At 37.7% G+C, this 27,953-nt stretch overlaps 1 protein-coding gene across 2 annotated transcripts; it reads right to left on the reverse strand.

Annotated features, from left to right (window-relative positions):
• Positions 1-26,967, reverse strand: SLC5A7 (solute carrier family 5 member 7). Of its 2 annotated transcripts, XM_032177376.2 has the most exons (9): positions 26,727-26,967; positions 25,164-25,392; positions 21,316-21,429; positions 20,400-20,555; positions 15,584-15,732; positions 11,838-11,981; positions 7,743-7,896; positions 5,268-5,485; positions 1-3,744 (listed from the first exon to the last, which is right to left on the reverse strand). In XM_032177376.2, the coding sequence occupies exons 2-9, from the start codon at positions 25,339-25,341 to the stop codon at positions 3,115-3,117; spliced, it is 1,743 nt and encodes a 580-aa protein (XP_032033267.1). In that variant the 5' UTR covers positions 25,342-25,392; positions 26,727-26,967; the 3' UTR covers positions 1-3,114. The 2 variants fall into 2 exon arrangements, with proteins under 2 accessions (XP_032033267.1, XP_032033269.1); XM_032177378.2 differs by lacking the exon at positions 25,164-25,392.
• Positions 26,968-27,953: the final 986 nt, after the last annotated feature.

Below are 27,953 nucleotides of genomic sequence, written 5' to 3' on the forward strand. Positions count from 1 at the left end.
TTTATGTTTAAAATATAATGTTAATTTATTATTTCCAAGTAAAAAGAGGAATAGCCATTTTATTAGATTCACTTATTTTAAGCTTATATTCATTTCATATTCACATAAAATTCATTACTTGTAAGTGTATCAGTGAAGCTGTATTTTGATGCTAAGTGTTGGAAACAACTTGTTGTTGATATTGCAGTCCAGCTACAAGCTTGCTGATTTGAATATGGGTGGGAAAAAGAAGCATTTAAATTACTCAATAAATATGTTACAATCATATCAAAAGTATGAAAATAAAATATATGTTTTCTTCTAATGTTTTATCCACAGATATTGCCTTCCAAGGTTAATATAGCCATTGTCTAAATGTTTTGTTTATTTTATTTTCATTTGAGAGCAGATTTTGAAAATCAGGTCTACTGATTGAAGCTAGAAGGACACGTAAATGTCTGCGTTACTCATTATGTCAAAACAGAGCACATGATGGGTACAAAGTATACTCTTGCACATTTCACAGCTTTGTGATACAACTGTCTTGGAAATTGGGTGGAAATTCATGCACAAATGTGCATAAGTAAAGACCTTGTGACCACTGTTTCCTTCCTTGCAATCTTAAACTTTTTTGTACTTGAAAATCATGTTGCTAACATTTAGCACATTTGTGGATTAATAACAAACTAGTCTTTTATATACCTACTTTGAGGGTAGGTGAGGAATAAGGGGTTAAATACAATATAATATCATTTATTGGCTTAAATTATTTAAATTATCTAGTTTTAGTATTTTGAACAGGGCAAACATTTTCCCCGTTTCCGTCTATTGTGAGAAATTGAATTACATGGAAGAAATTTTTACTGTTAACCCTTTTTCCCCCACTGGATTTAAGTGTGGTTGTTGGGACAATTGTTGCCCAACAGAATGGTACAATGTAAAGAGACCTATAGAGAGACTATGCCTCCCTGTTGCATTATATGACAGTATGAGTGAGGTGTTTCCTGATGCACATGGTGGAAGTCTATGCCTCAGCAGGTTGAGACAGATGCTCAGGGTGACAGGATGGATAAAATCCACCGTTCAGGTAGCATGCTGGGGAGCATGGTGCATCTGGAATAATGGTGTTTGCCAGGAATTGTAGTCTCCAGCAATTAATTACTTTTATGTGTCAAATTTAGTATCTGTGGTTTTTCTTTAATGAATTTCTTGCCCCTTTCTCTTTTTTCAATCAATACCTGAGAATCGTGGACTCCCATACTTACTGGTTCCAAATATATACTCCTTCCATGTACTCCATAGGGTACTGAATAGATTCTGAGAAAATAGATGAATAAAAGTAATTCTCTTTTCATTTAGATATATATGATATGCAGTGAAGATTTTGAATGCAATGTAATATTCACCATCAAACTTTGATAAAGCACTGAAAATATGAGACATGTAAAATTATTTAATTTCCTCTTTTAAAAATTATCCTAGACATTAAATTCATGTTTAATGATAAAGATGTATTATTTGATGCTTTGAGACAATTACAATTAAATCTTATAAAAGGAATTCTAGGGTCAAGATACAACTTTTATTCTTAATGCTAAACACTAAGTTAACTTCCTTTTGTTCATGAGTTGCAAAAAAGAAGTATTTTTGAAAAAGAAGTGCTTTAGTTTCAACAATTCAGACTGACTTTCTTTATGGGATCAGATTCCCTGATCTCTTTTCAGCTCATCACTTCACTTTGCTTTTGTAGACATGGCTCCAGTTATTTCTATAATGTGTGACTGGTGTGAAAACACTTGAAATGGACACAAATCAATACACACACACACGTGTATGAGTGTGTATGTGTAACAGCAGAAAAGGAGCAAAATAGTATTTAATGACCAATCTCATTAATGTTAGCTAGACATCAAATGTTAAAATCGATGGCTTCTTCAGTTTAGGACTGATTTTATTTTCTGCTTTCTTCTACATTTTAAAATTCACTATGTACTTTTTGTAGTAGTTATTTGTCTAGTCTCTAAGACTGGCTTATGTGAAAAAGTGCCAAAGAGTAGATCCTGTAACACTAAATCTTTCCTATTAATGAATATCTAAAAATTAGTAGAGTTTGTTTTTTCTCATTTTACTACTATCAAGAGGTGTTGTGGGGGCTTCCCATAATAAGTATTCAATGAAATATATGTAATTTAGCAGTGTGCCTCTCATTAACCATAATAGATGCTGTGTAGCTACTTCTCCTTACATAAGGCCCAATTTCACTTCTAATATTAACTTATGTATTAATTTAGATATTACTTATTTTATCATGGGGCAAAACTTTATATACTTGAGATAAAGATAAAAATGTACTGTTCTTCCCATTACTTTCTGTTTAATGAACTTATTGCTTTAAGGTTTCTTAATAATCCTTCAGGTACTCTTGTTTATGCATATAGTAGCTATGGAAACATACAAATTAGCCCAGTGCTCTTCTACAAAGATGGATTCTGTTTTCCTATCACCTTGCACATAAATAAATGCCAATACATAATTTTTTGTGTGTTTTCTTTGCCAGTGCTCAGAATATTACATGCCATTAATAAAAGAATAACAAATTGCATATTCAGCAAATGTTATAGCTCAGAACATGAAAGAAGGGGTTAATCATCACACTAAGAAAAATCAGCTGGTTAATTCATTGCACCATTCAAGGGAGTTACTGAAGTTATTCTCATAGCTTCAGTGCCATAATGAAACTAGACTCATCAGTGCATTAGCAAACAAAGTTTGTATCAAAACTATCCAGTTTCCTTTTTCTTAGGCTTTTTCACATCTACTTCCTTTTATCATAACAAATATAAAAACTCTATTTGGCCCTTTGTTCTCTAAGTGGAACTTTACTTATTTTTTATACCTAGCAAAACTATCTAGCATCAAAATCAATACTACTATGGATGAGAAACAAAGTTGTTGCTTTCATAGGTGCTTCCTTCTAGCTTGGCTTGTATTTGTGCAATTGCACTTTATATGAATTTTTACCATCCTGAACATTGTTTATATTTTTAATATATTTTTGTATGCTGCATACCATCTCTCCAGAACTACCCTATTATAGTGTTCTGTTTGCGAAAGCAGTATTTTATTTAGATGAGGTCACTGTAAATTATCTTCAGTCCCAGACCCTTCTGGACTGGAATCAACATCAAGGAAGGCCTCTTTATTGGTGAAAGTTGAGCTGAGGGTCATGCTCTGTCGCGGCTTCACAAGTGCAAGTTCATCTAATTTAATATTTTCATTTTTGACAAGAATTGTCTTATCCATGTTTTCTTCACTGTGTCTTGCAACAACAGCATCAAATACATCTAATTTAGGTGGCAAGGTTCCACTTTCAAACAGATATTTGGCTAGACAAGAGATGCAAATGTTGGTTAAGAATGAAGTAACCATGGCAAGTGTTTTAAATGGGAATTTCTGATTATATATACCATTATCATCAGGGTAATAGCCAGGGTAGAAGATCAAGGGCTGAAGATACAGATATGGCTCCCCTCCAGTTATTCTCAGGAAGAGGCCAGAAACATAACCTGCCACAGCCCCATAGGTGTTGGTTCCCTTAACAAAGAGTACACAAAGCAGCTGGGGGAAGATAACGATGTAAACAAGGTCAGAACTGAGGTACCAGAGCCCATACACAGTCTTCGTCAGCAAGGCCATGGCTGTTGCAGATGCTCCAAACACAAACACTGTGATTCGCATGACCCAAACGATTTCTTTGTCCGAAGCCTGTAAGAAATTGCCACAGTGTCAGCTTTTTGCACAGTGTCTTGGCTTATTTAGGCAAAGGATGAGACATATTTTTTGCTTCAAAACTGGTCTAAAGAATTCCCCTGGTTCAAATGGCTCAATCTATGGGAAAACCCAACTACAGCTACAGCACCCAAAGCAAATAATCAAGGTGACTTCCTGGGTGGACCTTTGGGAGGGGTTTCTGTGTACCAGATGCATGACACACAGGCCACCTGAGCCTTTTCCTGAATGCATAGGGGGAAAGGCAGGATGAGCTAACATGGTGTCAGAGAGGTATAATAAAGCAAGGGAGGATTTCCTCACTTTACATATTAGGGAAGAGTTCTTATGTGGTTTATCTCTTTGTGGAAGTGCTACCATCCTTAAAGCTAACCATCTTCTGGTGCTCTTGAAAAGACACATGCACACGTATGTTTATTGCAGCACTATTTACAATAGCAAAGTCATGGAACCAACCCAAATGCCCATCAGTGATAGACTGGATAAAGAAAATGTGGCACAGGTACAGCATGGAATACTATGTGGCCGTAAAAAGAAATAAGATCATTCCTTTGCAGAGACATGGATGAAGGTGGAAGCCATCATCCTCAGCAAACTAGCACAGGAACAGAAAACCAAACACCGCATGTTCTCACTCATAAGTGGGAGTTGAACAATGAGAACACATGGACACAGGGAGGGAGCAACACACACTGGGGCCTGTTGGGGGGCGGGGTGGGCGGTGCAAGGAAGGAACTTAGAGGATGGGTCAATAGGTGCAGCAAACCACCATGGCACACATATACTTATGTAACAAACCTGCACGTTCTGCACAAGTATCCCAGAACTTAAAGTAAAATCAAAAACAAAAAGGAAAATGCCTTGTCCAAGGAGTTCCTTTGGTTAATTAAAAAAATCAAATCAAATCAAAACAAAACAAAGCAAAAGCAAAAACACTGGGATTGTTTTGTTAAATAAAACCTAGAGAGAGGCAAAGCTTTAATCAAAGAAGAAGCATGCTGTTTTGCAGCCACTTTGATTCAATAAAGAAAATCAAATTGAGAGGATACCTTCCTGCAAAGGTGGACTTGGGAGTGCAAGTATAAAGCAGTTCAGAAGTTACAAAAATATGTCTCGAACAACTTACCATGCCCTGCTTCCACCAAGATTCTCCAGTGTCACAGAGAATTTAATTATACTAAAAGTTTTGCTGGATAGTTTAGGTTTCATTACTCTTTCAGCAGAAAGACAAGAAGGTTAAACGATAGCCGTGTGACTGTACCTCTTGGGAAATAATTATATTGATTTGTTCCCTTTAGTATTGACATGAATAAGAACATGTATCGATAGCATCCATTCAGCATAGGTATAACTTGTTATTTAATCTCATATGCTTAAAGTACAGTCAGATTTAACATAGAATATTAATAAATATATAATACTGTATATACAACAAATACAACATCAGCAGCAGCAAGAGCAATGCTAGTAAATGACAGGTTGAAAGAAACTCTTCTTACATTTTGTCTGAAGGAAAGCTGGTAGATGTTCCGTGCAAACATGGAACTTGCTGACAAGATGGAAGAATCTGCTGATGACATAACAGCAGCAGAAACAGCACCAAGACCAAAGAAAGAAATATACACAGGGCAGAGATACTGCAGAACAATTGGTAAAATCATGTCTGCCTCTTCTGTAGTCTTGGGATCTGGAAGCCCATATGCAGTCTGGTTCCAGTCTGTTGAACAGAATCAACAACCATTACAACCACCAAAGAACCAAATGTTCTTTATCCATCTGGGGTCATCCTATTTACTAGGTTGTTTTGAAATAAACTCAGAATCATGTACATTAGTCTGATGTGAAGTCCATGTGCTGGTCAAGTGGAAATGTCTTATATCTCCTGGCTTCTAAAGGGTATTGGATATAATCAGTGTCATTCACAATGCCTGCACAGACACTGGTGGTAAGATATATATTTCCTTTCTGCAATGATGGTGTTACATTGCCTAGAATCATAGAAAACAAACTCTCATAAACGGAATTCTAGAGTATTCTTTCAACCACTTGGAAATGTAGTAGGACACTCACTGTTTCTTCTTTAAGGCTCAGTTATTCATGTGTAAATGAAGAAAGACAATACTAGGGCTATTCTCAGCCATCATCTCTCTGTATATAAACTTGGTTTTGAAGCTGCCTCAGCATTACTTTTCTCCTATTTCCACATTGCACAGAATTTCACTAGATTAAGAACAGTCCCTTTTTATTGAATAAAAAGTACAGTCATGTGGCTGAAATTTTCAGGAAGTTTTGGTTGTGGGTAGGGTAAGAAGACTTGAAACTGATTTATCTTTGAATACATAGCTTCTTTACTGGTTAGTTGTAGCATGTGTTGAAGAACTATGGAGTCCTTAAATGTTCATTAGCATAGTCGGCTTTTTATTTGCTGAACTTTTTTAATATCATGATCATTGGACCAAATAGGAATTGTTCTCTTTGGATCCTACCATTTTTTCTTCCCTCATTTTCTATTACAATTGTGACCAAAGTCTGCTTACATGCAGCCATCTTTGTGGCCTTAACTGAGATGTTATGATTAACAGAAATAACAAACAGGAATGTGTATCTAATCCAAGAAAAAATAGACTTAATGCTGTTTCTGTTAGCCTCTGTTCTTACAATAAACACACACACACACACACAGAGACACACACACACAGACACACACATGTCCATATATGTTTTCTGCTTGTGAGAGAAATACTGTCTTTTTTTTTCAAAGACAAACACTACATACCACCTTTGTCAGTCATCTTTACATCTTTTGAAGTGTTTGTCTCCTGGAAGAGCAACTGGAATGGAGAGTGTACACTATGAACCAGGACTGCTCTCCTAAAAGTTAAACAATCCAATAAAAGACTCTACTAATTGAAAGTCAAAGTTGCTGTAGGAACATCACCCTGGATCACCTTACAAAATACAACAGGGCAAAAGGTGAACTTTAATCATTTTATTACCTCTACCTAGAAGACGCTTTCGAATTTAGATTAACATGATGTATTTTCATTGAGTGCTCCTAAAAGTTACAGCACAGGAACATAATGGTCAGCAGTAATTAATATATTTAATTAAATTAAAGGTGAGCTTTTGAACATGTTCTACATAGAGGCTAACAGGGAGATAAACATTTCATAATGCTTTTTTTTCAAAACCATTTTTTAGTAAGTTATTCTCTAAGTGACTTTGTTTCTTAGTTTGTCTTGACCCAAACACTTATTCATCGCTTTCTTCAAGAAAGAAAACTCCTAATTAAAAACTGCTAAAGATGTAGAGCAGAAAGCTCAAGTTCAAAGTGATCTTTAGGGAGGTCATGAGGATGACAGGTAAAGTTCTCTGACTGTGACTCTCAACTCTGGCTCTCAACTCACCTAGGGGTTTTAAAAGAACACTAGTGCCCATCTTTGTCTTCAGTTATTAAAATAAAATTCCTGTGAAGTAGGCCAGATATCTGTATTTTTAAAAGATCCCCCCACCATTCCCCAGCTGATGTGAGCATGCACCTTGGTTGAGATCCACTGCTGACAGGAGTGCATATAAACAATGGATAAATACACCAAAACTGGGAGGAGGGTGTGCTCACCAATGTTTCATAGTGGAGTGAGCAATCAAAAAAATTGGAGGCTGGGCACAGTAGCTCACACCTATAATCCCAGCACTTTGGGAGACTGAGGCAGGTGGATCACCTGAGGTCAGGAGTTTGAGACCAGCCTGACCAACATGGTGAAACCCCGTCTCTACTAAAACAAACAAACAAACAAAAATTGGAGGCTGCTGAACTATAATACAATTTACTGAATGCTATAACAAATATATAGATATGAATGTGATGAGAAAGAATTCACTATGTGGAGGTAAGAGGGAAGTGGGACAGAAGGGTGTCTGGATGGGGATTGGTAAACTAACTGGCACATATGGTGAAGCTGCAAGAGATTTACCTGTTGATGCTCCAATGGCCCCAATGAGTATGGCTGGGACAGCCATCACCAGGCACCCGAAAGCTGCCAGGAAGGACAGCACTTGAGCATAGGTGGCTGAGGATGAAGAGAGAACCCTCTGGAAGTACGCTTGCCATGGGATTCCACCCAGCATCTGTGTGGGGAAACACAAGGATGGAGAGTGAGTTAGAGGCAAACATCTATTTTTTTAAAGAGTTTTATTGCAATCATATTTAGAATAGGCATAAGTACAACTTATGTTTGCTATGATCTGATGTTTATTTTCCCCCTAAATTCATACATTGAAATTTTGATCCCCAAGGTGATGGTATTAGGTATCAAGTTGGCAACTTTGGGAGATGATTAGCCCATGAGGGTGGATTCCTTATAAAAGAGAGTGAAAGGAGTTTTTTTCCTTCCACCATGTGAGGAGGCAGCAAGAAGGTGCCTTCTATGAGGATGTGAATCCTCACCAGGCAGTGAATCTGCCGGCACCTTGATCTTGGGCTTCCCAGCCATGTGAAAAACTGTGAAAAATAAATCTGTGTTGTGTATAAGCCACTCCGTTTATGATGCTTTGTTACTCAACTGAACTAAGACAATGTATCATCAACTTTCAATTATACAGAATTTCCTCAAGTTCTTTTTCTCTATAATTACATAGAGCAATTATTTCTTTTCATTAATTTACCTATTTTGAACTGCTTTTAAACTACCCTAGAGGCCTTCAATTTGTTATCATCTGGTGGTTCTAACCATCATAAAATATTCTCAAAAGATAATTAAGATTTTGAAAGTATGACACTTAACCTGAATCAATGCAACCCAAAAATATTTATACACTCCAATCACGTGCCAGGCAATGTAATGGCTGTAAGAGCACAAACATGAATAAGGCATGGTTCTTTCCCTGGAACTTACTTTCTAGTATGAGAGTCAATGTATGTGGTGTTTTCCACAGTGAGCATTGCAGAGTGCTCAAGGCAATACAGCCGGCATCAAATAAAATACTAGAACTTCTATGTATATTCATTTTACTTTGTACCTAAATATTGTATGGTTGCTTTTATTAAATGATTTACATCATACATTAGTACAGAATATATAAGCAACTGATAGATATACATACCTATATTGGAATGTGCTTAAATTTCTTATTGAGCATATACAATCAAAAATGTTTAAACTATAATGCAATTTGTTGCATGATATAAAGAGGTCTGTATGGGAATTAAAATGATAAACCATTAATTATTTGGGATGAGAAAGAGGTGGTAAGAAGAGACAAAGTGTAGCTGCATGTTAACAGGAAAACTTGCAGAAATGAAGTGCAGATTGTTCATAGGCTTTGAGAGCATTTCCACAGGTGGAGATGGAGGGAGAAGAGAGTACCTGAGAGAGAAACTAATAGGAAAAAAGAAAATAATGACACGACCAGGCGGCTGAGACCACTGGGTATTTGGTATGATGAGAGGTCAGTGAGTGAGGGAGTGGTTGGAAGAGAAGCTGGAAACATACTTTTGGCTAGATTACTGCTACTTCTGTTTCTGGCATAAAGTCAATATTCAATAAATATTGGTCACATGAACGAATGAATGAATTGATAAATGAGCTTGCCATAGCACAATGCATTGAAGTTTCATTAACTGTCTGTCTCTCTCATTGGGCTCTGGGTTCTGGGGATGTCTGTCTTATCATGGTCTCACCTGGGCGAAGCAGAGTGTCTGTTACATAGATACAATAACAATCTCCTTCTTATAAAAGCCATATATGTTCAAAAGTAATTAAAGGAAAAAATTTGAAAATTCATAACCCCATTCCTCAAGTCTATATTCTTCCAAAACTTTTTCCTTTCATTTTGTGACCTGTTTTATCAATATATCATTAATATCTTGCATGTCAATGACTTGAATGGATTGATACATCATAAATTACATATTCATCACCCTGGACATTTAGGTCATCAGAAGTTTTTAAGTAGGGTAAAGTCTGACTTCATCTAGAAACAGAAGCTCTCATGATACAATAGACTGAGTATTTGTCCTCCTAAAATTCATATGTTGAAACTCTAATCCCAACATGATAATATTCAGAGGTGGGGCCTTTGGGAAATAATCAGGTCATGAGGGTGGAGCCCTCATTATGGGATTAGGTCCCTTTTAAGAAGAGGTCAGAGAGCTCTCTCACCCTCTTTCCACCATGTGAGGGCACAACGAGAAGTGTACAGTCTGCAACCTGGAATACTGCCGTCTTTAGAACCCATGCTGGTACCCTGGTCTCAGATTTCCAGCCTCCAGAATTATAAAAATTATATTCTGCTGTTTATACATCACCCAGTCTATGGCAAATTGTAACAACAGCCCAAACTGACTAAAGTAGGTAGTAATATGGAAAGTGGGCATGGGGGAGTAAGAGGTGGGCAGGCTGCCATCAGGGAGATGAGTGGGGGTTATCATAGTAGACCAGGTAAGGAATGCAGTCTACCTAATAGAGAGCAAACATGGGGACAGTGTGTCTCCAAGTGTGACCAGGAGATACACTGACAGGATCATTAGCAGGACTTGACAAGTCATCTTCATGTAGGGGATGTAGGAGAGACAACTGGAAGATCAAGACCATCGATGCAACATTTCAAGGCTGATTTCTATAGCTCATTCATTTATTCAACATGCACTATTTCATTTTAACTTGTCTTATAATTTGAATCATGAATATGACTAAGTCATATAATTTTTTAGAGCTGGAAGAAATTTAGCCATCACTTTATATAATGTCTCAGAGATGAATAGTCTGAAGACTAAAGTGTGGTGTAGAGGAAAGGATTTTGAGGACTTAATATTCTATATCAATCTCTAACTCAGACAATGATGTGATTATTGACAAAGTGATTAATTGTTCTAAGTCTGATCCTCTCTATGATGTAACCATAAGCACATCTACCATGTAGGTGTAGTTACATATACGTATTTACTCTTACTCCTTCAGTTCATGATTTTAAGCCATTCCAGAAAAAAGAGAGCTAACAGATTTCTCAACAATCCTTAGGCAAAGAAGCCCTCCAGTCCACTACTGGAAACATATTTTTGCCATATTTTCCATTTTTTTACTGGAAAAGACACAGTCACTTTGAGTGTTGAGGTAATGCTAAAATTCAGCCATGTGCCGTAATACAAAGTCATACAATATTGCCAACCTTCTACAGAGAAAACAAAAATAACCAATTTCCCTTTAAGCTTAATAGAAAAAGTAATCATTTCTTTTTTTAAGAAGATTTTGTTTTTTGTAGAGATGGGGTCCTGCTATGTTGTCCAGGCTGTTCTCAAACCCCTGGCCTCAAAGTGAGGCTTCCACCTCAGACTCCCAAAGGGCTGAGATTAGCAGGGTGAGCCACCACACTCTGCCATAATCGATTTCTTACATTGAAATCAAATACAGTGTGTTATTTTCAGGCCTAACTCCTCTAATTAGCACAGTTGTAAAATCTGGTCAGTTCTTCTGGTTGTTCCCTCTTGCCTCAATGGGATCAGCCATTATCTCTTCCGTGTCCTCCTCAAAGTGCCTGCACCTTTGCCTCAAAGTTCTGCCCGTTTTCAAGCTTCCTCTGGATCCTGAGGGCTTCTCTCTTGGCATCTTTCCTGAGTGACACGTCCCTTTCCAACCCGCCTCACTTAGGGCCTCTAGCACTACTAATTCACTTACTCTGTAATTCAAGAGTGAATGAGAGACTTATTTCATAAGTTAGGTTTCATGCCCTAATTCAAAACACAAAATAAAGCTTTTACGAGGTTTTGCCTTCAGGTTGGGGAAAGTCCTGGGGGTAGGGCATGTTATTCCTTGACTTACATCACAACGGAAATGAGGACACACCACACAGAACACCTCATACTGTCCCCTTAGGGCCTCATTTGTCCTTCACCCTGACACTGCCAGCCATGATAGTCCGGCCCTGGCTCCACCCTCCCAATAGAGAGTCCTCAATTCAGAAATCGCCATGAGCCCACAAGCACATTTTTTACTATGAATATGAAAATCGTGAAAATAAATTTGATTTTAGGAACAATTAGATCACATTCCTCAGGTAAGAGCATTACTTACCAACAACAGAAAACTATCAAGCCAAGAGTAGACTTCAGATGAGTCAACAGTTCCCAGCCACGGCTTTTGGTATTTGGCATGCACAGCAGTGAACCCGATGTCGGCGACTGCAGGATGTGACAATGCAAAGGGGACGCTGATCCACTGCAACAGAAAGTGACACTGGAGCCCTAGGCGATGGTTTTCAACTGTCTGATATATGCAAGATTTATACACCTCACACACTGCACAGCTCAGTAGTTCCTCTAGTTCAGACAGAGAAGGACTGGCAATCATGTTCTCTGTTTTTTGTTGGGCACCATAAAATACTGATTTAGATAAATTAAAATAACACATTGACTATTTCTATGCTTGATTATGCGATGTCATACAAACTATAGCAGCAGCAACATAAAATCTCTAGGAAGAAAATATTATATTTGAAATATCTGTCAATCTATCTATCTATGTATCCATCTGCCTACCTGTCATCTATCTATACACACACACACACACACACGCACACACACACACACACACGTAAATAGGTAGCTATTGAGATATATATCCCCTTGTGTGTGGGTGGGGGGAGGAGGGGAGGGATGTGGATTGTTTTTGTTTTCCTCTTCTGTTAAATGTTGGATAAGACAAACTTGAGTTCTAATAAAGAATTGTATTTCTCAGCTGCTTGGGAGGCTGAGGCAGGAGAATTGCTTGAACCTTGGAGGCAGAGGTTGCAGTGAGCCAAGATTGGACATTGCACGCCAGCCTGGGCAACAGAGCAAGACTCCATCTCAAAAAAAAAAAAAAAAAAAAGAATTGTATTTAAAAAAAAAAAAAAAGGTGCCGAGCACTGTGGCTCAGGCCTGTAATCCCAGCACTTTGGGAGGCCTAACTGGGTGGATTGCTTGAGCTCAGGAGTTCTAGACCAGACTGGGCAACTTGGTGAAACCCCATCTCTACAAAAAATACAAAAATCAGCTGGATGTGATGGTGTACACTTGTAGTCCCAGCTACTCAGGAGGCTGAGGTGGGAGGATTGCTTTAACCTGAGAGACAGAGGCTGCAGTAAGTGGTAATAGAGCCACTGCACCCCAGCCTGGGTGACAGAGCCAGATCCTTTATCAAAAAAAAAAAAAAAAAAAAATGGCCAGGCACAGTGGCTCATGCCTATAATCCTAGCACTTTGTGTAGCCAATGTTAGAGGATTGCTTGAGTCCAGGAGTTCAAGACCAGCCTGGGAAATACAGTGAGACCTGGTATCTACAAATGATAATAATAAACAAAATAAAATAAAATTTTTTAAAAAATTGTATTTGAAATATATATCCATATAAAAGTGTGTGTAGACACACACACACACTTCTATGTTTTCTGTGAATTAGGGAAAGATATCCATTCCTTAAGGGAAAGATAAGATATCCATTCATTAAAGTAATAAGAAAATATGTGATTGAGAAATATATGGGTGACATATAACCCTTCAAAGATGGGCCCAATACTAGCAGGTAGAAGAATAAAGAATTGAAGGAAGAGATGTTTAGACGGAGCAAGTCAAAGAGTAGAAGAATATATGGGGTGTGTGTGTGTGTGTGTGTACACTCACACCCACGTCTGTTGGTGACAGGCTTTGCTGGCAAGGGAGTAGCTCGGGGAAATTGGAGAGATAAAGATGGATGTGTGGAGAAAACTCAAATTGCAAGCTAAAGGATTTGTATTTTGTTTTTGCAGGCAACTGGAAGCTAGAAAAAATTCTTTTAAGTCTTAAAAAGTTTTCAGTGGAATGTATTCTGAAATTTAATAACGTAGACATTAATAGTGAGTTTAGCGAAAAGGAAGAGTCAGGGACAGTGGTAGGCGATTTCAATTCCACCTAGATGAAGGCCAGAAGTAAAGCAGTGACATTGGAAATGAAAAAATATTGGTACTAAAAAGGATTATGAAGAGCGAGTCAGCAACCCTTACAAGAAGGAGAGAAAGGTCAGAGAGAGGGAAAATGAAAAGAAAAACCTCAAGTTTACAGTTTTGGAGCTCCAGGGGTGATGATAAAATCAATAACAGAGAATTTGAAAAAAGAAGATGGTCTAAGGGGTAAGTTGATTAATTATGTATGCTCATACAGCAATTAAAGTTTGGAAAACAACATTATTTAGTCTTTTATTCAGCCAATTCAATAGGGCCTTATCTAGTGACCAACAGAACTTCTTTCCTTATCAATTTGGCTACATTTTGTGGCAGAAAAAATATTCTAACATATTTGCACTGTCATCTTTACACTTGTATACTTGATTTATGCACCCGTGGGTTTTAAGTTCTAGTCTCATACAAAGCAATGAGAAATCACATATATCATCAATAATAGGTTCATTCCCTGGGGTTGTGTTTCTTGGAATACCTAGTGCATCAGTTATGAGAGCTGTCATTGCCAAACCAACCTGGCTCCTGACATTCCGAAGAGGGATTTATTTCTACGTTCCCTGTTTTATTTCTGGAAGTTTATGTTGATGCTAAGGAAAAATCAGAATTTCAGCACGGTCCACTTAATTTTGGTAATTTAAATACAAAATAGTAGGAGTCCTTGAGCAAATTAGATATTCTCATATTCAGTTACAATATGAATGGATGAAATTCCACGAAATGCAAATAAAATGTCTAAGGAGAAAAAGAGAAAATACTAAAATCTTCGCTAGCAGATGTAAATTTATAGTTAAACTGCACATCTAATTGTAGTCTGTTTTTTAAAATTTTTCCTCTAGGATATTATTAGAGATGCTGGAAAATTTATAAAAAGGAGAGAAGGGCATGAGATTACTTCTTCATTTTTAGTTTCTAAGTGTCTAGTGTCAAAAGTAAAATATAATGAAATGCTTTACATTGTAAGATAAATAAATAAAGATGAGGAGAATCAAGAGTACTTAACCATCCTTGGGAAAATGAATCATGATCTCTAGTGTTAGCTTGCTCTGTCTGTGGCCTTTGCAGAAGGGCACTGCCCCTACAGAATCTACAACTGGGATAATATATGTGTATGATGAGATAATGTACGTGAACCCGTGATAACCCTAGCCCAGCATGGACACACCAGTTTTTATACTTCTTTTGATACATCTTAGGTATTGAATATTATATGCATAACTGTACTCTTCACATTTCTTCAACATTGACTAAAATATGTTCAGACACACAAAAGTGCTTTTAATATAGTGCTAATAATACTAATAATACTCATGTCTCATAATTATAATAAAAACAATAGATAATAAATCTTTCTGGTGCCTTATATAATTGAGAATTTTCTTTGTTTTTAGACCACAAATAGTGATGATTAATATTTGAAATCTACAGTTTTCCAATGGGATCATTTCTATGTCTTATGAGCATTCTTAGGATTCACCAACTAACGTAAAGGGAGACTTGTACAGGTTGCCACTAAGGTTTGAATTTTGTTATCTCTGCCGAGGAAAATGGATTGCCTTAAACACTAAAAGGACATCATGCATAAGTTTCCATCAAATCTAGGCATTAAGGAAAGAAAGACCTAGGCCTTTCTAACAATCCAATGGAGAACACACTTTTCTGTCAAATTTTATCAAAATGACGAGTTTTTCATCTAATTAATTTATGGAGAAATTTGAAATTTCATATATGTGACTTAGTATGTATTACTTATGAGGGAAAATAACATTTCTACTCATTTTTAATGTTATTATAAAATACATTACCTTTTACAGAAAAAAAGGAGGAGAATCTTGAGTGCTCCCACTTACCAGCCCTACAAAAATGCAAAAGAGCTGAACGACATCAGTGTAGGCCACAGAATAGAGCCCTCCCACCAGCGTGTACAGAGTGGCAATGAGTGCAGAGATGATGACAGAAATGTGCACATCTACATCGATGATTACGCTGATGGTGGCTCCTGAAACAAACAAGAGAGTGCTGTGGTCAAGGTGCCCAGACAGATTCTGCTCTTTGTATAAGGACATAGTGAAAGTTCAGTGATAAACAACATTTTTCTCTCTGTCATATGAAATGCAGTGGATGATAACACCTAAAGTTAATTTTTATATTGAAATTTGTATATCTTAATAAACTCAGTGAGATACGTACTTTTGCTTTCTGAAATTACTGGTTTGCTAACTTATTTATTTGGAGGACACACAGATCCATGGTATGGTTATGGAAGACCCTGAATTACTGAGAAATTTAATTACATTACAAGAACTCAAAATAATTTCACTATCTGGAACTCTGACTCAATCAAATACAGCCATGTGTTGCTTAACAATAGGGATGTGCTCTGAGAAATGTGTTGTTAGGTGATTTTACTGTTGTGCAACTTCACAGTATGTACTCACTCACAAATCTTGATGGTATAACCTACTACACACCTAGGCTACATGGTATGGCCTATTGCTCCTGGGCTACAAACTCATACAGATTGTTACTGTACTGAACACTGTAGGCAAGTGTAACATGATGGTAACTATTTTAATATCTAAACATCATATCTAAACATAGAGAAAGTAACAGTAAAAATATGCTATTATAATCTTATGGGACCACTGTCATATATGCAGTCCATCATTGACCAAAATGTCATTACATGGCACATAACTGTATATGAAATACGTTAGTCACACCTATGAAAAACACAAGGCTTTCTGAGAAACATGATCACCCATTTCCACATTTTACAATTAACATTCATTTGCCATTTTGCATTTACTCTGCCCCCTACTAGCCTTTGATAGCTAACAAATGGTTAAGGCAGCAAAGAATTGAGAAACATTTGTAGGAACAAATTATCAAATTGGTAAATGTTATGAATCAATCTCTCCCTCTTTAATTTGCGACAGATCACTCTTCTTTTATTTAATTGGTAGAACATACCAGTCCTGCTCCTAGAATACCAATATACTGAAGAGCCTAAGATTTGAATATCATATTTTTAAGTAATTTTCATCATCAAAATTTTAAACTTCTCTTAGAAATCAAATTTATGCTTCTCTTTATAACATTGTCTATTGTGTTTGTTGGTCCCTGTAGTTCCACTGAACATATTGAGGTATGACCAGTTTGGGCCGCTGTGGTTCTTGGACTGACAGTTCATAATTCACTTGTTGCTTTACTAGCCCTTTCCCTATTGTTCTCAAAACTATACAGTTTACATGTCACATTATTAAATGCATACATGTAATGGATCTATGATTTTGTGTATCATCAGTTGCAGCCAGCTGAGTTGTCTTACAAGCTACCCCCATTCCTCAATCGGCACGCTAGTAGTATATGCAACCCACTGGAGATGAAACTACATTATCTCAATATAAGATGTGTTGATCCAAAACATCAGTAAGAAATATTTTTCAGTGCTTTTGCTATGGTGATAAAATAAAATTATTTTCCAGAGTAAAGATCCATTAAAAAGAAAAATCTAGTAAGAAGTTGGAGAGGCCGGGCGCGGTGGCTCACGCTTGTAATCCCAGCACTTTGGGAGGCCGAGGCGGGCGGATCACGAGGTCAGGAGATCGAGACCACGGTGAAACCCCGTCTCTACTAAAAATACAAAAAATTAGCCGGGCGTGGTGGCGGGCGCCTGTAGTCCCAGCTACTCGGAGAGGCTGAGGCAGGAGGATGGCGTGAACCCGGGAGGCGGAGCTTGCAGTGAGCCGAGAGCGCGCCACTGCACTCCAGCCTGGGTGACAGAGCGAGACTCCGTCTCAAAAAATAAAAAAATAAAAAAAAAAAAATTGAGATAAAATTTTCTCTAAAATATTTTCTGAATAATTAAATCAATTGTAGTAAGTAAAACAAAGTGATACTTTGAGGTATGCTAGGAAATATTAGTCTACTCATGAAGCTATAAAATAAGTATACTGCAAAGTTATGAAAATCCACTGAACTTGAGCTGTTAGAAGTATAAATACACATTTCTTCAAAAAGTTGTAAGATGTCAATTTCTACCAAGACAGTTTAAGATTCTCCTATGTTTCAATGGTGAACTATACACATACACAGTAACGTGGTAATAGATCTTATATATTCTTGAATATACCAAATTATTTGTAATAAACACTAAATTTTAATTAAGTCCAACTATTACTTTTTATTTGTGCAAATTTAAAGATTACAGGTGCAACAATGATGTTACCTGGGTATACTGCATAGTGGTGAAGTTTAGACTTTCAGTGCTTTCATTACCCAAATAATGTGCATAGTACCCAGTAAGTAACTTCACACACACACACACACTCTCTCTCTCTCTCCCAAAGAGTTCAAGCAATAGCAGCAATATTTTTATATATGTTGTTTGATACATGTGAGTGTTTAGAAAGATACACACAATAACATATTTTACATATGTAGTCATGCATTACGTAATAATGTTACCATCAATGATGAACCACAAATACATAAATTCTCATAAAATCATAATGAAGCTGAAAAAGTCCTATTGCTTAGTGACATTATAGCTATTGTATTACAATTGCCTATAGTATTCAGTGCAGTAACATGTTGCACAGGTTTGTAGCCTAAGAGCAATAGACTATACTATATAGCCTGTGTGTGTAGTAGGCGCTACCAACTCGGTTTGTGTAAAGACACCCTATGTTAGCACAACATCAAAATTGCCTGCTGATGCATCTCTCAGAATGCACCTACATCCTTAAGCTGACTGTATATTGTAATACAGGCACAAACATAGACACACATATATACAAAACTAATTATAACAAAGTTCACAGTTTCGTTACTATATTTTATATTTCCAAAATACTTTAGAAGTGTTTGCTTATTAATTCTATTATTTCTTCAGAGCTGTGTTATACAAGTTGATCTTTATTCAATGAGTGAACGTTTTGTATTTTGTTATATAGTCAGCCCACTCCTTTTTTGATACCTCAGCAGGTAATTTGTTCTTAAAATTAACATTTTTTGGTGTTGAAAACAATGGCAAACAAGCCCCCATTGCAACTCAGGTAATGAGAGTCAGGTGGAAAGGGAGGTGTAGTTTTACACGTAATATCATTAGAACACAAGAGCAGCAGTGGGTGTGGAGTATTATTATCCAGCACCAGAGAAGTGCAGCATTTTCCACCTAGTTGTTTTTTTTGTTTTTTTTTTTTTTTTTGAGACAGAGTCTCGCGCTGTCGCCCAGGCTGGAGTGCAGTGGCACGATCTCAGCTCACTGCAAGCTCCGCCTCCCGGGTTCACGCCATTCTCCTGCCTCAGCTTCCTAAGTAGCTGGGACTACAGGCGCCCGCCACCACGCCTGGCTAATTTTTTGTATTTTTAGTAGAGACGGGGTTTCACTATGATGGCCAGGATGGTCTCCAACTCCTGACCTCGTGATCCGCCCGCCTCAGCCTCCCAAAGTGCTGGGATTACAGGCATGAGCCACCGCGCCTGGCCCCCACCTAGTTCTTACTGTATTTTACAACGATCAAATACTCTTGTTTCTGCAACAGTCACTCTGTTTTATAGTTGGGAATCAAAAAAATCCTGACTAACCTGCGGGATGAAATTGGATGTGCTGAAGGCGGGGCAGTGCACACCTTTATGGGGAGCTTCCATCTCCCAGCTGCCTCAACAGCCTCAGTCAGGTCCCACATTCTCAACTGGCCCCATGTAGTACACATCTAAGCCTGTGTCTCTAAGGGTAGATTGGAGCTGAGGAGACGCTAAGGCATGGGCAAGCTTTCTCATGTAAGTCACTGAGAAGACATTTAAACTGAAGGGGAAATTCTTGTTGCATACTATCATACTTAATTTTTCCACTACTAAACCATAACGTTGAACTTTATAATATCAATTTATTGAAATATTTCAAGTTTGTAGTTTTGCTGGGTGACTTACATTATTTACCTATTCTGTCAGCAGAGGGCTGGTGATATCTCACTTCTCTAGGAATGTTATTGACTGCTGGAACTGACTCTGTTTTATGTATGTTTTTAATTAGACATTTTATTTAAAAAGTCAACATCTCTAAAAATATTAGTGCTTTTAAAATAACATGCAACACTGTTGTCTCAGGAGTTTAGATAGTTTTATATTTGTGTTTACGCCAATTAACATGGCAGTTATTAGAGGAAGAACAATGGGAGGTAAAAAGTTCTCAGTTTGCAGAAAGATCACTTATTGGAAGAAATTAAGATATAAATCATTTATTTAAATTTATTCAACACCAAAAATATATATTAGTATTCTCACTAACCCCTGGTTCATGAATCCTTGTTTTAAACATTTATTTTCAGTAAACTGCACTTTTTAGCTATGCTTAATTCATTATTCTTTGTTCAAACTCATATATGACTCATAAAAGCAAATTGATCATTATAATTCATGGTTATTGGTCTAACGAGGCAATTCAAGTATAGAAAGTGTAGTTGAGGTTTTATTTAACCTCTGCCACCATATTGCAAGTAAACGTAGAATTTCCATTAAGCCTTTTTGCATATAAATACGGTTCAGTATATGGTTTTAATAAAAATGTCCTCAGAAGCCAAGGCTGAAGAAAGTAAGGTTGTGTGTCTGATGTTTAGTTAACTACAGAGATGCAGCTAGAACAACGCAGCTGGTCCTTACCCAAAGCAGAGAAAATTGCTGCAGCCCAGAACATTTCTCCCATCAGTGCAGGAATAAACAGGAGTCCGCCCATGCGTTTTCCATAGATCTGCTGAAACGGGTCTAACATGGTCACATACCCCTTTGAACGCATAGGTTTTGCAAAGAACAGGCCACCTAAAAATTAAGCAACTGTTTAGGAGAAAATAAAAAAATGTAATATAATAGTCTCTTACTATGCTGCCATTTCTCAAGGGAAATGCATTTTTCAGAACACCTGTATGGATTGAGGAACAAGCCTGCAAACAGTACCAACCTGCCATAAATATGAGGTTTAACAATCTAATATAATTTATTTAGTACACTTACCATTGTATGTGTCCAAAGGACAAGTGGATCCTATTGAGGTATGTGAATTGAAAAACATGAACCAGCACATTGCTCACTTAAATGCCTCAATGCATTTCTATCACTCAACATAGCATTTAGAGGTTTTGAATAAGCACAGATTCAATAAGAGCCTTTTGAGTGCCCAAAAAATGAGGTACCTTCTGTTATATAATACCTTTGACCTCTTATTCATTTGACTTGCTAAAAGAAATACAGGTACATTTCAAGTTGATTCATTTTTAATGATATATCCATACTTGTTTTGAAAGAAATAAAACATGATTATGGTAAGAAATTCACTGTACTGATAGCCACAAGATCAAAGGATTTTTAGAATATATTCCATAACCAAGAGATCAAATAATCTAAGCATTAGTGTTCTGCTACTTACCAATTTCTAGTAATGGCTCCTTAAAGATCTCTGGGGACATTTTTTTTTTTTTACAAAGGTTATTCAGAGTGTTTGACTTGTTATTCCACTTGTTATTTATACTCTTGTTCTGTATACTTTACTGAGTGAGTCACTGAGATTTGCACTTTCACTTACCTAAAATCAGACTAAGAGAATATCCGATTGGTGCCTGAGCCCAAGCTAGGCCATAACCTGGTACATAAACTGCTTCAGCTGTGCCATTGATATACCCTCCTCCGACCCAGGTAGCTGAAACAGAATGAAAAGTGAGGGAGTGATACTGTCTCACCTGTTATACCTACATCTGCCTGCCAAACCAGTGGCTACGAGAAGTTACTGAGCACCCGAAATGTGACTAGCCTAGATTGAGTTGTTTTAGGAATATAAAATAAACACCAGATTTCAAATGTTTTTTCTTTCATTAATCACATGTTGAAATGAAAACATGTTGAATGAATTGCATTACATAAGTTATATTATTAACATTAATTTATCTATTTCTTTTTGTTTTTAGAGGTTTGTAGAAAATTTAACATTATGTTTGTGGCTCATATTATATTTCTATTGGATAGTGCTGCCCTAGATGTTTTCTAAATGCATTGAGTCAGCACTATTTTCATGGTATTATATATAATATAGTCTGAGGTCATGGGGTAAAATTTCTTTATTTCAAGGCCCTTCCATTTTAATTGTATTGATTTTTTTATACTGTCCTCACGGAGTAGTGTGTGTGTGTACATGCATGTGTGTACACATGCATGTATGTAGGTGAGTGTATGTATGTGGAAATGTGCTTTTCACTAATAGAGTCTTTTCTTGAACACTCTGGGGATATCAGAGCTTGTAAATCTTATCTCCATCACCACTAAGTTGTACTTACTACCTTAAATTATTAGGAGTGAAGAGAGGATCGAGATGACACTTCTACTACAAGGTGTCCAAAGTGAATTTAAATGTTACCTTAAGGCCTAGATTACCTAGCACTCAGAAGAAGGTAAAATGTGAATTGTATACATACTTGCAATTCTATATTTTAATATGGCTCTTTTAGTAAGATATTTACTATTTGACAAGAAGTAACAAAAAATGTCTTATTCAGATAAATAAAATTTCTGTAGCACAATAGCTGAGGGAAGGAGGTCAAAGAACCAAAGAAAATAAATTTTGACTTAACAGGTTTGAGCCAAGAATGATCTACAGATTAATACTTTTCTCTGAATAGGCAATGTAATACTAGCACCATTTTCTCTGAGGAAACAGTATAATATTGAATCCTTGCTGAAAAACTAATGTTGAAGAGAACACTAAATCTTTGCAGTTTACACCTTTTTGAGGTTACAGTAGAGTCAAAATATTCTAAACCATCCTTATACAGAATTTGTGTAAAGTTATGATGGTCACAGGTCGGTAATAAAAATTTATCAGATATGAGGCTGAATTCTAGATTGCATCATCCCATTAGGAATAAAATTTAACTCTGATGAATTTTCCAAAATCTCAGTTAGAATGTAAATAAATGAAATAATATCTATACAAAACTACCTGGGATGTGTTTCTATTGTGTTTATGCCAAAATTTATCTGGCTTTTAATCTAATACAAAGCAAAGAAGAGGAAGTCTTAGGATTGACATAAAAAGATTTTCCTACATAGGAATTTTAAGTACATTTAAATGAAAAGTTTATATACAAAATCCTGGAGACAAATACATATTTAGCAATCACTCCCACCTTTGCAGTAGCTTTTACATTCAGTGTTAACAAATAACAAAAATAACAAATGGCATTATTTGTTTTCTTATTCTAAGCCCTGCTGAAGTTTTAAAAACGGCTTTTTTTTTCACTATGTGTGTAACCATGACCTGAAGAAATGAATTCTTACAGGCAGAAAACTTGAGACTTTATCTTTCTACTAGGCAACTGGAATTGCTAACACGTCAATGTTTTACTGCATAAAGTAAATGGTCTGATGGTCTTACAAGCACAAAGCTCATTAGTGATCATTTGTCATTGTGTAAGTCTACTGTCCCTTGTCCAAAAAGAAAATTGGTGCCTGAATCATTGCAACTATTGTGATATAGAAGTGAGGGCTTGGCTACTTACTAAGATTTAAAAGTCCCCTTTATAAATGAATTTAGTCTCTTCTATAACAGTATTTGCTCTCCTTGTTTGTATATTTTGTGTCAGATCCATGAGTGAGAACATAAACTCTTAAACTATATTCATTTTTAAAAGAATCAACATTTTTTATCTCTATTCTTTATAAAATATATCCAAGTCAATCAATCTGACAAGGTTAGGTAGTATGGTTCAGATTTTAAATGAATTATGATATTGACTAAGGTTATTTTGAGTTCTGAGAAAGAAAAAATACGTTTTACAAACTGAGGAAGATCAAGGCCCTTTATAAAAAATAGCATCATTCAAATATTTTCCGTACCTTTTAATAGCTTATTAGGTTGAAAAAAAAATTTCTAAATGGTAAAAACAAAATATAAAATATTATTTTTATGATGATATTAAACAGAATATTAAATGGTAATAATAGAGGGCTATAATTATTTTCAATAAACAAACATTTTGATATACAGCAGCTTTCTTATTCTTTCTACAGTGTTTACAAACTGTGCACTTTTTGAAAGAAATAAAGTGAAACTAGTTACAGGGCTGCATGTGGCACAGCATGGGGTGGTCACCAGCCATGGCCACCGGAGACCTGTGTTTGGTTCTGGCTCCAGCCCTGGACCTTGTTAACCTTGTAACCCGGGATCTCCACTTAACCCCAGATGCTCATCATAATGCTGTTATAAAGACCAAATGAATCCACGTACAGTGGGTGAAGAGTTAAACAAAGATAAAATGTCAGTGTCTGAAAGATAAAAGTGATGGCTCACAATGAACACTCTAAGTTTCAGATTGCCAAAGTCAAGGGGTTCAGAACATGAATGGCCTCTCCCTAGACTGGTTTGATAAACTATCTGATATACATGGTGAATCATTTTAAATTGCACTTCGGGACTGAAATTGGGCATCACTTGATATAATTTCCCATGGGATATTTTTCCAATGAACACTCAGAGTTCTTGCTATGTTGCAAATATTTAAAAACTCTAAGACTCTATAATGAAATATGTGTTGTTAGTGCAACTGTATTAAATATTAAACATATAATTTTAAGTTGATGTTTTTCAGAATTATTTTCAATGACCAAGAAGAATATAAAAAAGGAACAAATCACCCTTTAAACAGAACCACCTTAGTGCAAACTGTTAGCAGCTCCTGATAACATAAAGAAGGTTTGAATGAGAGATGACTACAGATGGTGGCCTGGGGATTCCTATGAGGGCACGCCCTAGCTTTTCCCTTTTATAACAAGGTTCATGAAATCTCTTTATTAGTGCTGTGGAGTCATAACATGTGATTGTCTTCCTGTGCGGAGTTAGTTATTAAATGAAAGAATTAGGTTTCAAAACAGGGAATCACTCAACTGGGAATATTATCACCCCCCAAATTTATTTATGCAGATTAAAAACCATCACTAGTTGGTATTCATTGACACTTATTTAAATCTCAAAGTCACAACTTTATACATGTATTACTGGACACATTGAGATGCTGCCTATCACATTAATTAGCAGATACATAGCTTGTAATACTAGGACAGCTTCCCATTCCCCCACCTCTTTGTTTTTACTCTGTTTCCACCCGCTCAACTGCCCAGAGAGCAAAGATTTGTTTCATGGCTATTCAGTCCAGTGATTTATTATAAAATCATTTTTGTTCAAGTACTACTGAGTTGAAACCAATTTATTTTTAGGTTTTAAATGAATAGAAAATTATTTTAAAAAATATATAACTAGTGAACATAAAGAATCCCCAAAGGACAAAGAGCAACATTTGCTTTGTCACTCTGAAGCCACACGTTGCACACTCACAGATGCCAAGGAAGGGAGGACTGCATGGAGCCGGCGGCGTCTGAACGTACCTGTCATGGTAAATCCACCAACCAATAAACCAATATCTCGGCCACCAACTATGATGGCTTCGCTGCGCTCTTCTGCACTGCCACTGTTTTTGGTTCTCCAGGCAGCCCATATTCCAACCAGCAAAATTAGAAGGTAGAACACGATGATAGCTATCAGTCCTTCCACATGGAAAGCCATTTTTATCTAATGATCCAGATTCTTCTGCAGCTGGCTACTTCATTAAGACCTCTGAAGAAAATACAGGGATGCATTATAAATCAGTTAAGCACTATGCACATGTAGGCAGCCAGGAATAAACCAGCTGGCTCATGCGAGATCCTGTGCCACTCACAGAAAGAGTACAACCCTGAAACCACACGTGAAACGGGCAGGTACCAATAAGTGTCCACTACATTATCCTACTTCTATTTAACAATTTAACATTATTTTGAGTTTGCAAGAAACAGAAAAAAAAATGGAAATGTAGTTTAACAAATGGAATCATAATCCTTGTGTGTTTCATACATGCTTTAAATTTAAAATTAACCTTGTCGTGTATATCTTAACTCAGTAACTGTCAAATCATTTACAAAGAGTAGGGCTGTATTTGAGTTTTAGAACTAAGTTACTCGTCTAGAATTATTTATTCACGTTAAGTGTTTCATAAATGACTATTCTGAAAATTTTAAAATACCCATTAATTTATTCATTCTTTTGCCTGTCCTTTCAAACAACTTCAGAGAATGGGTTCAGTAGTAATCTGATATAAAAATATCTGAAAAAAATCTTTAGAAAAATCCATTTCAAAAACACATCAAACTCCACATTTTCAACAAGTTTCTGTAGTTCAAGTTACTATAGCAACTAAGTATGTTTTTTGTTGTTTAAAGGGTCCATTCTCTTGATCTTCTTCGCCCAATATCCTTCATTCAATTCATCCCCCCCCATTAATGGTACATACAGGAAAAGGTTTTGTTGTTGTTGTTGCTGTTGTTTTAAACACAATTGCCTAAAAGCACAACGGAAGCGTCAAAGATATTAAAATCAAGTCTCTTAGAAGACAGATGTCAAGTTCGAAAGCATTCACCTTCTGAAATTCTTGTTCTCTTTTATTTTTATTTTTATTTTTTTTACCTTTGTGACCACGGCTGTTCCATGAACCCAAACTCTCAAACATAAGTTTATGGGGGAAACTCTGGTATTTGAGCATGCAGGTGGGTGAAGAGACTTTGGGGGAAAGAATCAGCCTCTCTGGAATTTAAAGGAGGCAAAAGAAGCGCCCGCGGGCTGGGTCTTCTCTGCCTTTGTGAGCAACCGAGCAGGCAAGTTCCTCTCCGCAGCAGCCCAATGCTCTCCCGGCCCCCTGCGGCCCTTCCTCGGCCCCCTCTACCCATCTCCTGCGCCCAGACTTTGTAGCCTCTTGCACCCTGACAGCAACGGTGCCAGACAGCAAACCCGCCCTTGCATCCCACCGAGAGGGAAAAACGCCGCGTCCCTCCCCTCTAAAACCGCCCGGGCTCGGTGCCCAAGGCGTTTCCGAGGGTGCGGGCCCCTAGGCGCAGGAATGCCCGCTCCGCTCCTACCTGGAGTGGTAGCTGCACGCGAAAGCGCTCCGCCCGGGGCCGCCGCCCCCTGGAACCGCGAGGGGTGTGGGTGCGAGGATGCAGAAAGGGAGGGTGCGGGGTGGGTCAGGGGTGCAGTGCGGAGGGGGGCAGGTCGGTCAGGGCGGCTCCTCACTCGGCGTCTCCAAGAACCTGGGAGCGCGCAGAGTTGACAGGTGTTGGCGCCGGCGGAGGGCGCGCGGCGCAGGGCGAGGTGGCAATCGATCGAGTATTGGGAAAAGTCTCCTTTATAAGGGCGGCCAGCGGGGGCGATCGTCAGAGCTCGGGAGGCGGACGTCAGAGGGGAGCGGTGCTGGGGCGTGTGCTGGGGACGCTGCCCTCGCGAGGAGGGTGGATGTGCGGGATGCGAAGGAAACGGGGCCCAAGGAGCTGGGGGGCAGGCTGGGCTCTGGTCCGCTCTGCCAGCCATGGTATCCCCATCCCGAGGCAAGTACCTGCCACTCCCATCTCCTCCTCCAGAAAACTGGGCAGAGATCCCTTAGGGTCATTCCCATTCCAACTTCTCATCCCTCTGGTTGGAAGCTGGGAATGGGGAGGGTCTCAGAGGATTGTATTTTCAGAAGCAGCAGCTGGAAGCCTAGTGGAGAGAAGTGTCCTGTTCTTTTCTTCCCAGGTCAGAGTCTGGAATTGTTTCCTGAGGAGTCTCTCTGAGAGGGAAGGGGTCCTCTCCCGCGGCCTCTCCTGGGCCCTGTTGGAAGCTGTTCCTGGCGTCCCTGGTGATGGGCTCCCTGAAGGAGACATTTCAGGAAGGTTTAGAAAGTCCTTTTTACATTCATACCCCAGCCACTTAAAAGCAGGGCTACCATGAAGGACACTAGGCGTGGTCCAGATTAACAATGAGGTTATCACAGAAGCCAGCCAAGATGGCTTTCCTGGTAGAGCCCTTTGGGCAGCTGGCCTGCTGAATATCCTATTCCAGCTTATAAAAAATTGCTGTGTTAGTTTACAATATATCCATATACCTACCTATTTTTATAGATTATTTATATATTACACATATAAATATGTATCTATAGATGTATTTCTACATCTAGGTATATATGGATAGATGCAGACACCTGTGTGAATGTGAATGGAGGAAGAGAGAAGGGTGGGAGAGAATAAGATAGAAGAGCCACAAGCCACAAAGCCACAAGCACTCTGGCCACTTTCTCACTTCTTTCCACATTCCACCATGAGAGTGTATTT

Source organism: Hylobates moloch, unplaced genomic scaffold, assembly GCF_009828535.3.
Source record: "Hylobates moloch isolate HMO894 unplaced genomic scaffold, HMol_V3 SCAFFOLD_15, whole genome shotgun sequence".
Taxonomy (NCBI): domain Eukaryota; kingdom Metazoa; phylum Chordata; class Mammalia; order Primates; family Hylobatidae; genus Hylobates; species Hylobates moloch.